The following is a 12,310-nucleotide window of genomic DNA, read 5'->3' on the forward strand; positions in this document are numbered from 1 at the left end:
TGTGATGAACAATCTTTACCACAACCAATCCTGATTTTAAGCAAAATAACATAATCTGCCATAATTTAAATTTTACCCCTAAAAATGATTTTAGATATCTTAATGGGGATAATAAGTACTTGATTGATAATGGCTAGAAGAGCATATTACTGTATGTCAGAACGTTATATAATCTATACCAGATACTAACGTTGTAGAACCTATACCAGCTACTAACGTCGTAGAACCTAAACAAGATACTAACGTTGTAGAACCTATCCCAGCTACAAACATTATAGAATCTATACCGGATCACGTAAATGATACTTTAAAAAGTAAGTATACTAACGGAGCTGAAGTAGTTGAATGCTGCAGACAAAATGATCACCTGAAGAAATATACTCAATGATAAGACTGATTTAAAAAAAATAGAATGGACTCACGATTTCTATAAGATTTACATAAGACGGAAAGTCTATATTAAATCAAAATGCATTGTATTTATGTAATATGTATTTTAGGTTCGAAAGTACAAGTCTATTTGCACTGTATTAAGGCATTGTAAAAGAGGTAGAGAATTAAATCGATGTTATTAACATTTTATATAAAATTATTGTGTAAATTTGTTGAATGTTCAATAGTGTGCGGTCCATTAATTTGATAAGTTTCAAAATATCTCCTTTCCTTTGCCTTAGTTTTGGCATCTCTGCATTACTGATATAATTTGGTTTTATTTATCTCTTTGTCATACGTTTTAAAGCCGATTTAATTTCTTCTATTTTTTAAATTTGCAAAACATTTTAGTTGTTTATCTTATTGTTTATTTAATAATATTTTATATAATAATCTGTTTACATTTCCTTCTTGAGAAAAATCTTCTAAATTTCTTTTCAGTTTATAGGTTTTATTATTAAGATAGATAATTTAATCGTTGACATCATCATGTGTGTCTCGTACCTGTTGTATCATTATACTTTTGTATCGGTTGACTAATTGCAAATGTTGGCTCTAATGGTTCATTTGTTTTAAAATATTTGCATCTCTACATTTTCGGGAACTTTTAATTTCACGGTTTGCAAACAATTATATCCTTCATTCAATGTAAGGACCTTAAGTTATCACTTCCTCATTTTGTGTAACTATATAGTTAGGTGCTTACATTTTATTTTGTTGTCATTCCTTTAGAAAATGTTATTATTTTTTCCTTTATTCATGCCAATACGATGTTCTGTCTCTGATGCGTACGTGAGGCCCAATTAATCTAGATTTTTACTCACAAGAATTTGGAAAGTGAACATAACCGAATCAAGAAAACATACATTTTTTAAATGTAGGATCAGCTAACATATCAAAGCCATTGTCAGGTGAAATTATACCATGAGTGACTTTCCTGATGAGTCCATTCTTCCAGTTTAAAGGAATTGTAGACATTATTTTAAAAATAGCACATAACAACACACGAGAGAAGTTAACTTCCTAGATTTAAATCATTTAGTTTTTTTATTATTTCTTTCTGCACTGAGTACAAGTTTAATAATATCGAATCATGTTCATTTCTAAACAAATATGAAAGGAGAGTGAGCTAAGGGGAGAAAAGTGCGCCAACCGCTAGTTATTGAACAAGTTCTTGAAGAATAAAACAAAGACATCTTAAAGAATGCTTACTATACGTGTACTAGATGTTATGCACTCGACACATTTGCCCCTTTAACGATTGGTGTAAGAACTGTCGTTATAACTATTATGTATATATATTTTATAATTTTCAGACCTACTTTTATTGGATATCATATGTCTTGTATTTGACCAGTGAAACTCTGTTTTTCCTTGTGTTTGTATCAACAAAACAAAAACCGAATGCACAAGGGACATAACCTATGTCTAGATTAATTCTATGGAGAGAGCAGAGCGTTTATCTGATTTAATGTTTATCACATAGTCTATATAATTACAAACATGTGTGCAGTTTAATATTTTTGATATTACAACTCGTTATCAAATCACTTTATGTGATTCTGGATGCTCCAAATAGGCCCAAAATATTCTTCTGCATTGTTCTCTTTACTGGTTAGCTGCGATTGCAGAAACATTTGCTTTGCCTTGTCTTATGGGACGTTTTCTTTTTACTAATACTGTGAACATTCTGGCGGTCATTATTCGAATCGATTACTAAAAAGGAATTGGGAGTAAAAGCTCATGTCTTTTTGAATATGGCGAACTTGCCCCCTCAGGTGCTCGTTACGCCTAGTATAGCATATATTGCACTGAAAAATGGCGTAAAATCCCAAGACAAGAACAACAACAAGAAGTAAAGCTAAGGGTGTTGTTGAGATGAAGCGGGTGTGGGGGTGGGTGAGTTATATATCTGTAACACGGAGTCGACTCAATATACAAGCGTGGTTTAAATATTGTCTTGTAGAAATAAATAAACTCACCTTTGTTCACAGCAGAATATGGGACATAAACCGGCCTCCCAACTGACAGAACTTCATCCAACCACTACATATTTACGCAGTATATATGTGAAACAGTTCCGACTAAATATCAAATTTTTTTATGTCTTCTGTAGTCTATTGTTCCAAATCAAATAATGCAGATATTCGGTCACAAATAAATTACAGTAAATTTCTTCATCCAGTAATCCTCCTTTCACATGCATATCACAACGATGTAATAACTATATATATATATATATATATATATATATATATATATATATATATATATATATATATATATATATATATATATATATATATATATATATATATATATATATATATATATATATATATATATATATATATATATATATATATATATATATATATATATATATATATATATATATATATATATATATATATATATGACGTATGATATGAATGTTGGATCATCAATGCTATCGTTCTTGAGGCACAACCTCTAGACCTTGACTTTGACCTTGAGGATTCAATGGCATTCATCATAATCCGACAAAGAACTAAATTTAAAGACCTAAGTTCGTTATTGGTCTATATTAATTTATTTTTCAGGTTTTTTTCCTTCTGTATATATGCATTTTTAGTGTCAATGTATTTTTATGCTTTGTTTTTCATCTGGGTTATGGTATGTGAAAATGAACCCAGTACGTAATCGGCTACCGTCAACGAAAGTTTTGATATGGATTGATACAAGTTTAAAAAGTGGGACAAAATTCCTCTCATCTTTAAATTAAAAACTGAAGTTATTTCATTTCGTTAAAATACCTCTTATCGTTTGTTTTTCCTCATTGCAACAAAATGACAATTACCAGCCAATTTTCTTTGTTTTCAGTTACATATTTTATTTATAAGGTCACCTATCCATAAAGGACAATATTGTCTGGCTCCTTGAGTGTCCCTTATACAGAGGTTTCATTTATGTACAGCCAGTAAGAATATAATTTGACCATTGTGGCATGTTTAGTGTCATAATGGGCACACAATACACGCACATGCATATATAGTAAAACTTATCAAATCCGACCCACTGAAGAATCTCCTCAAGGCCGAAAATGATTTGGATTCACTCATTTTTCCTTCTTTAATATCATCATTTTTGCCCAGAAACCCCCTCCCCCAACCCCTGACCTCTGAATACCGCAACGAATTTCGATCCCAAATGTCAACTTTACGCTAACAAATTTAACAGAAACACATTTGAACGATGGAAATGTATTTTAGCTGCTAATTACCTGACACACAATGAAACTTATTATGAAGGTTAGCAAGTACAGATCTATGAGACAAAGGCAAATGTCCCAAGGGATACGAGGTTAAAACAGTGCTTGACACGCGCTCCAAACAGATTACAGCTGACAATAGTCTAACTTGAAGTCTCTGTACTATAAAAGGAGCCATCATAGATAAGGTACTTAAGTGAGAATATGATAAAACGTATCTCATTACCAGGTACTTCAATGTTTCTTGTGATGAGAATTGTATTTCCATGTCGAACCATTGTACCTATTCACGTTACAGGATGTGATTTTCGCTGGGGATGTATGTTGGTCAGCTAATTATGCATTAAATACACGTATTTTAAAAAATAAAACTTAACAGAAACTAACAGTTTTCTTAATTTTGTGCATTCTTAAACACACATTCGTATGTTCTCTCCCTCCCTCTCTCTCTCTCTCTCTCTCTCTCTCTCTCTCTCTCTCTCTCTCTCTCTCTCTCATCACATAAGCGCTTGGAAAAGGCATTCTTCACTTTTTCACATCTGCGAAGACCTCGGTAATTAAAAACAGAAATTATTTTACGTCCTGAGGGTTTACAGATTTGAGGGCTTATGCTATCTATGGTTGTGAATTTATTTGTGTGTGTTATATGTGTGTGGATGTATTTGTGTGTGGGTTATTGTATGTGTGCGTGTGTTATATGTGTGTGGATATAAGTGTGTGTGTGTGTGTGTGTGTGTGTGTGTGTGTGTGTGTGTGTGTACAGGTCCGACAAGAGGGGGAGGGGGCAACCATGGATATATCCCAGGGGTCCGGTCCCGTAAGGAGGTTAGGGCCGAACAACACTTTAATTGTATAAAAGAATTTTTTTGTTTGAACAAGGACTATGCGAGGCCCGGGTGTTCCTTACCCCAGGGCTCGTGATCGCTCTCTACGGTCCTGTGTTGATGTATATGTGTGTGTATGTTTGTGGTTGTATATGTGGGTCTGTGTTTGTATGGATGTATCTCTGTGTATATGTATTTAATGCGGTATTCTATTTTATTGCTTTTATTTACAGCACATGAGACTGGGTTACAAGTTCTCACAATTTAGCAATAGCCTTTACCCATAGCATTTAAGTACACGAAATGTAGCGAGGAATAAATAGCATGTATTTCTACTTATGCTTAAGTCGGTAACATAGCGCACTGATGCAAATGAATAGCGATAGTGACAGATTTATCATACTAGAAAAGTTAATACATACTAAGTGTAAAGAAACTAATTTAAAGAAGAGAAATGAAAAGGGGGTGGGTGGAGATACAACGATTCCGTGACAGGTGTTGGACGTTGATTATGTGTAGTTTGTCTTCGACGATTATTGAAATTTTTTGTATCTTTAATATAAGTCTGGAAGATTTGAAAAGGCTGGTGTTTAGGTCTTTTGCATTGATGACAATTAGATTATCCTGGCGGCAACATTCATAATTAATTGAGGACTTACATCATTATGCAAAAGATTCAAAAGATTCAAAAAATCTTGAAGCTTAAAAATCAGTTACACGCTGCATGGACTGCAGCAGAAAAGAGAGGACCGTTCATGCAAAATGCATAATTGAATTGATTTCTGACCTTCTCATCTTCATGAGTCTTGCAAAATAAGAAGTTTGATTCATTGAATCAGTCTTTAAAAAGTATAACTAATTCTAAGAAATAAATTGCAAAGCTTTATTTTAACCATTGTTTACAAATATTTTCAAAGCAAAGAGTATGGTGAAAAGAATACACAAGTAGTTCGTTTCTGGTTAAATGGACAAAAGTTTTAGTTTTCTGTGTCATATAGTTTAACTAATCGAAATGCTTGCTACAATGGCTTGGTAAAAATGTCCAGTTATAAGCATCGTAACAAATCAAAGTCTGCACAAACACAGGAAGAACTCGCCTACAGCTACTACACAGATTAACACATCAAACTCTACACAAACACAGGAAGAACTCGTCTTTAGCTGCTACACACATTTACATCTTGGTATATTGTGAACAAAATTCATATGTTGCTTTGATCATCGAATATATCATCATTAACAGCAAAACGGCAGAAAAATACAATGACATATATTAAAATGTCATCTTTATAGTACAGTTATCAATTATACAATACTTATGATAGTCTTCCATGTATATATGTCGTGGGAACGTACTACAAAAAGAAGTTATCCAGGGTGGTGATAGGTAATTAGGAAGGTAGGTCAGTGGGCATGCTAACTAAACAGACATCGTTTGTGTACAGAAAGTGATGAACACTGTATGCCCATTTAGTATGATAACATCTTATTACATCAAAGAAGTTTACTTTTTCCGAAGTTAATATCATACTCCCGTGTCTTTGTGTTGTGGAACGTTGGTTTTCCTATAAATTTAAGGGCACTGACGAGTTCATCCGCCGAAAATACGTCCGAACCGTATTCCACTTCTCTATAACGATGACTGGTGGGGCGCTGGTATGAGAAGTTGACGGTTCTTGCGAATGAATCTCCTCGTGCGGGAACATAGGAACTCTCAAGTAGTTTCTGCCGAATGTACTGCGGATCTAGACTTTTCTGGAACAATGTTGACGTTGTGTCGTTACAAACATGTAAACTTATCTCGCTCCTACCTTTCACGTGATCTTCATATTTCTTCTTGGTCTGCACAGCTTGGATTGCTTTAGGTTTGAATATCATGCCTCTGTCTTCTTGACTACCTTTCTTTAATGCTTCAGGCGTGGATGTGCCGACAGGATCTTCAGGACGTTCGAGTCGAAGTCCAAACTTTCCATCGTAAAATTTTGGGACTCCTTGTACCAGAGGCATCATTGTGTATTCGTCTCGGGGGTAGTAGTCAACCATATTCGGAGTGTAAGGTGGGTCTGGAACTCTCGTCTGGAAGCTCCAACCCTGCGGTCGAGGAATTTTTGCTAGGGCCCGTTTAGTCTCCTCTTCATTCGACGTCTCAGTGCTGGAAGTCAATGCTGATTTTTCTTTTGTTTTAAAACGCACAAACCTCTTTCCTTTGACATTTCTCTCCTTCACTGACATTTTCTAAGGTCACGTTGAGAATAAAGATACTGAATACCACCATAATCTCAATCTGAGTCTGGTAAAATTCACTTCCACCTGGCGGCCATTTAGTTGTATCGTCTTTAAATTAAAGATCCATACACAGCCCTTGTAACAGATATCTATACTTTGGACAATAGAAGCAATGAAGATTACAAATCGGAACAGCGAATCTTCAGCGAATGAAATAATGGAGAACATTCTTTTGCATAAACAATATATATATATGACATCATAGCAAGAAAATAACTGTGTGAATTATATCGCAAATAGAAGTTTTAAAAAAAAGTCAAACGATAACTTATTTCTGAAGTAATTATATTTATTTTAGTCGGGTGAAGATACTGCTAGAAGTATCAAAGGGTAATTAGTATTTTATGTCCATTCAAAACAGGTGTCACTTTCGTCAGTCACTGTGAGTGTATCAAATAGCATAGCTGTATTACTTACCTCGTCCTGTTTTTAATGTTCAGACATAAGAAAGAGGCCGACTGGTCTAAGGAGCTCACATTAATAAATCACTCACTTCTCACCTCTGTTTGCATGAGATCGAGTCTCGTTCTCGGTCAGCATGGTTATGTGAGAAAGCTTGCCAGTAGCTTCTAACTCGGCAAATAATTGCAGACTTGCGACTTTTACATAATCATATACGGTATGAAGCCAGATATTCAAAAACAGCCATGTAATACCTTTACAGTAAGACAGTGTATTGCTAAAAAACGAAACATAGTCATGCTTATGGGATTTCTTGAACTGGCATCTACACTGTTCTCGTCACACATCTACACTGTTTCCCTCGCACATCTACACTGTGCTCGTGACACGTCTACACTGTAATTGTCACATATCTTCACTGTTTTTCTCGCACATCTACACTGTGTTCGTGACACGTCTACACTATTATTGTCACATATCTACACTGTTTTCATCGCACATCTACACTGTGCTCGTGACACGTCTACACTGTTATTGTCACATATCTACACTGTTATTGTCACATACTCACACTGTTATTGTCACATGTCTACAATGCGCGTATCACGCAAATATAAAGTACTATACTGTTTATGTTTTTGGAAAGAAGTTTGGGAGGGGGACTGAATGGAATTTAAAAGTGTGCATAAATTATTTACTCAGATCGTACTCTGCAATCAAAAAGTAGGGTCAGAAATACTGTTTGTACCAGATCATGAAAGAATTTCTGGATTTTTTTCACAACTTGCATATACACTACACCACGTAAATCTAATATTGTACAAACTGAGCTGTCTGCAACAGTTTGTTAAGGCTGAACCTTTTACGTATCAGATACGAGATGTTGAGTCTAATCGATCACTGATATCGATATAGAATAATTTTCATCCGTCCTTCCATCGATTCACACATATGAGTGTGCAATTTTCGTAAACCTATAACTTTGTTTCTACAATGTAACGTTTGACGGAGATTATTCCATATTTCACATCCATTGCTTAGTGTAATTATAAACACTTTTTAAATAACATTTTATGGATATAATTGAATTGAGTCCATATAAATGGATGCCCTTATATCTTAGAGCTTATAAGAGGAGTCTGTACTTTTTGGTATCAATCCCTAGTTCGATCAATTGGTGATCAGTTACCACTTATCATATTCCAGGATGACTTTCCGACAATGCATATGCCATTATTTTATCTCATAGTGTTAAGATCCCTGCTTGAGTTAAAGTTCTTGTCTTATTACTAAATATTATCACGCAAGATTTGTAATAATACTTTCATATTTCCATTGATGAGGTAGCAATGTACAATATAACTGACGAAACACTACATTTGTAGGAAACTAAGATCATCAGGAAACGTATCACAGCTACAGTTCAGTCAGCCAGTAAACTTTACAAATTTATTATGCATTCATCAGTGAATACAAAGTATAAAAATGTAGGTAGCTCTCCGCCCTGTCTTATCGTCACTTTATTTTTTTGTGGTAAAATTCTGCCCTGTCTTACCCCCACTTCATATTTTTTGTGGTACAATTCTACCCTGTTTTACCCTCACTTCATAATTTTTGTATTAAAATTCTGCCCTGTCTTACCCCTACTTCATATTTTTGTGGTACAATTCTGCCCTGCCTTACCCCACTTCATATTTGTTGTATTAAAAGTCTGCCCTGTCTTATCCCTCTTCATATTTCTTGTGGTACAATTCTGCCCTGTTATTACACCACTTGTTACGTGGCGGTGCTTTGCTTTGGTTATCGTTATCTAGATGATGATAGACCAGGGTGTTATTGTCCTCATCCAGTAACTAATAAGACAAAGTAAGAAAATAATGGCCGGAATAGCAAAGATCTGAACAGACATATATAACAGAACAACACGAGACTCCGCATGTAAAATATAACCATTTAATCAATTACATAAACAAAATGAAACTGAACATGGTATTTGAATGATACACCTTCTCATACTTTTCATACACCTTCTCTTAGAAATAAAGTTATTAAATTTATAAGAAATGCATAACATGGCTGATTCCTGCCAATTCAACGTTTGTGACAGGCTTCAGTCGCCGTATTTTTTTTCCCTTTCTCTCTATCTCTCCAGCATCCTTTCGAGTCATCAAACGTAGCTGGACTGTCTGCTCTCCCACTGCATGGCATATGCATGGAGCTATTGTTTCCTTTGTGCCTTCTCGAGACTCGCTCTTTTCTATGCAGCCGAATCTCTTTGTTCGTTGAAGTTCAGTGTCCTTCAACTTCCAAGCATCTGTCCCTTGTAAAATTCAACGAAACTATACTTGTTTTCTCCCGGAGTCAACTTCTTGCCTTCCCGCAGAAACTTAGACTGACTAAACATTTAATGGAGAATACTTAAAGCATTGAATTTCGTCTGGGAAACACAACCCCTTATTTAGCTTAGCCAATCACAATTACATTTTTCTAACAGCCGAAAACTAAGTCACGAATATCCAGGTTAAAGTAATACCTCATATTTCCACGCTTTCTTAATAACTATATCTGGAAAATCTCATTATTTCCAATGGGACAAATTTGTTGCAGGATTATTCCAACCCAGACATTTTCCCGCTACTTAACCCACATTAACCTGGCTTCGTCTATGTCTCTAACCGTTATCTCAATTAAACAATCAATCATGTCTCAGCAGGAGCATCAAACCCATCGTAGTCTAGCGATTATTGCTGGCCTGGCCCATATGTCAATGTTAAATGTCACGTGTCACACCAACCGCGACAAGATTCACTCAGTTATGATTTGCCATCTTTCGTAAAGTACTTTGTTACAGCTGTCATACCCTCAGTTTGTAATTGTTGCGATGCAGCTCTGCCCTATCTTACTCCAACTTCATATTAGATGTGACTCAACTCCACCCTATCTTACCCCCACCTCATATTTGTTGCGGGCATTGTAATGCTGAAATTTGCATAGCTTTTCAAGATTATTCCATATTTCATACCAATAGGTTAGTGTTGTTATCGTTACTTTTTATATTACATTTTAAAGATGTAATTGGCCAACTATAATAATGTCAATGCACTGAAAATGTTGTTTCCTACCTGTCTTTTAAAAAAATAATATCACATTTTGCAGCATGTTGAAGTCCTTGAATTGCTGCATTTTGAAAATAGTCTATACCTACAGCGAATTTTTTCCTGCGCGGCTTTATACTGGATATTAGAGGGATATTGACTGCTATAAGGTTCACTGTTGGGTATCAATCAGTCGATAGTAGGGGATAGAGTAGGAGGTACTGAATCTAACTGTATCAGACAAGATGTAATAAAACAACACTCATATGTATATTTCATGGAATAATGAATAATATGCTAATTAGTCTCATTGTAAAGCCAGTTAACACTGTCAGGTGGTCAATTAGGTGCTTATTATTATGCTTCACTTGTCAATAAAAACAGCAGGTAGTTTTTGTGTCGAACACCCAATGAGCTAACACTAAAGAGACTTTTCTAAACGAAACCCATATAGACTAAAGGAAAGGTACAGCTCCCCCTAACGTGAAAACGTCCTTTCTCTCCAACGTGGAAACGTCCTTTAAGTTTTGTGTGTCATATGACTGAATTTTTTCTGTATAGGTTTTGGTAAAAAATTAGCCGTGGAGTTAAGCAAGGAGAAGTTCACTCTCCAGGCCCTTTTTATGAAGATATTAAAATAAAATTGCATTGTAGTGGACAGACCAGATTAACCCTTGAACAGATATTCATTTTGCTTTTTCTTTCTGTATATGGTATAATTCTGTTTTCAAAAGCTGCAGAAACACTGCATAATCTTGAATAATATTACAACGAAAATAGGAATAGAGACTAAATATACCTAAAACAAAACGTTGTTGCACTTAGAAATGGAAGACTTTAATTACATTTCGAAAATGGTGGGACGGAGGATATTTATAGGTTACTGCATTTGTATGAGAAAATACGAACGAGTGGGAATGAAGTATCCATCCGATAAAACGAGTTTTCTCCATACAAATGAAGTAACCCATCTACCAAAGACTTAATTATAAAACATACACTACACGAAACAAAGTAATTGAATTTATGCTGTATTCCAAAAAAATACACGATCGTAGATTCATAATATACAATAACAATATTTATGCGCACATAGCACTTCCCAGCACTCGACATCAGTTTTAAACAGAAACATCGTGTTGGTCGACTTAAAATTGAATGGAGTCATATTCATATTGTGAACGAATGCGCATTTCAACAGCTTTTCCAGTTGGTCCAGAATGATTGTTTTTTTTTGTGTGTGTGTGGTAGATTCTACTAAGTTCCACTGATTATGGACTGGATTTTTTAGCTGTGTCAGTTCCATACAAAATACATTTGTCTGTGATTTGAGCAGGAAGGAATGTGTCTTGACTCAGCTGCATGTGTGTTTCTTTTCTGTCATTGAATGTTTGGAATCATAACGTGGGAGAAATATGAACCTTTTCAATTGTAGTTATCAAAACGATGCTAAAGAACATAACGTTCATTTCCGATTAAATGCAGTAAGGACAATATTATTGCAGTTGGAAATGTAGTCGAAATTAAAGTGCAAGCTTTAGAAGCCTTGATGTATCTCACGTAATTCGGATTTGCTGAACTAAGAAAGTATATTTTTGAGAAAATTCAAGATGCAAAAATTTAAGTATATTTTTGACATTCTTATTACCAGCTAAAGAAGACTTGTTTATGCTTGGTCACTTGCATGCTCTTTGCAGGAACCACAGTTATGTTATGACCTGACCTGTATGGTGTCTATCGCTAGCCTAAATCCAAAAACATTGTCTCAAGAAAGTTAACGTGGAAAATTTGCAAAGCAGCTGGTGTGTAGTAGTCCATTCAGTCAGCAGAAATAAGAATTTTTCGTCATCTTGGCTTATCGTATCTGATAGATATGCGATAGCCCTTGCGCTCAGTATGCCTGTCTATGCTATTTATGTAACCCGGAGATCACTGGTCATAGTCTGCACCATTCCATTAACGAAAAGATACCAACCGTTCTCCTAAATAACTGTTTAAATGATCAGAATGGTATATTCAGC

At 35.0% G+C, this 12,310-nt stretch overlaps 1 protein-coding gene across 1 annotated transcript; it reads right to left on the reverse strand.

Moving 5' to 3' along the window:
- Window positions 1–5,375: 5,375 nt before the first annotated feature.
- Window positions 5,376–6,830, reverse strand: LOC149808266 (uncharacterized). Its single transcript, XM_089950307.1, has one exon. The coding sequence runs from the start codon at window positions 6,736–6,738 to the stop codon at window positions 6,001–6,003; it is 738 nt and encodes a 245-aa protein (XP_089806433.1). The 5' UTR covers window positions 6,739–6,830; the 3' UTR covers window positions 5,376–6,000.
- Window positions 6,831–12,310: the final 5,480 nt, after the last annotated feature.

Source organism: Sinohyriopsis cumingii, chromosome 1, assembly GCF_028554795.1.
Source record: "Sinohyriopsis cumingii isolate HCF-2022 chromosome 1, ASM2855479v2, whole genome shotgun sequence".
NCBI classification, from domain to species: Eukaryota; Metazoa; Mollusca; class Bivalvia; order Unionida; family Unionidae; genus Sinohyriopsis; species Sinohyriopsis cumingii.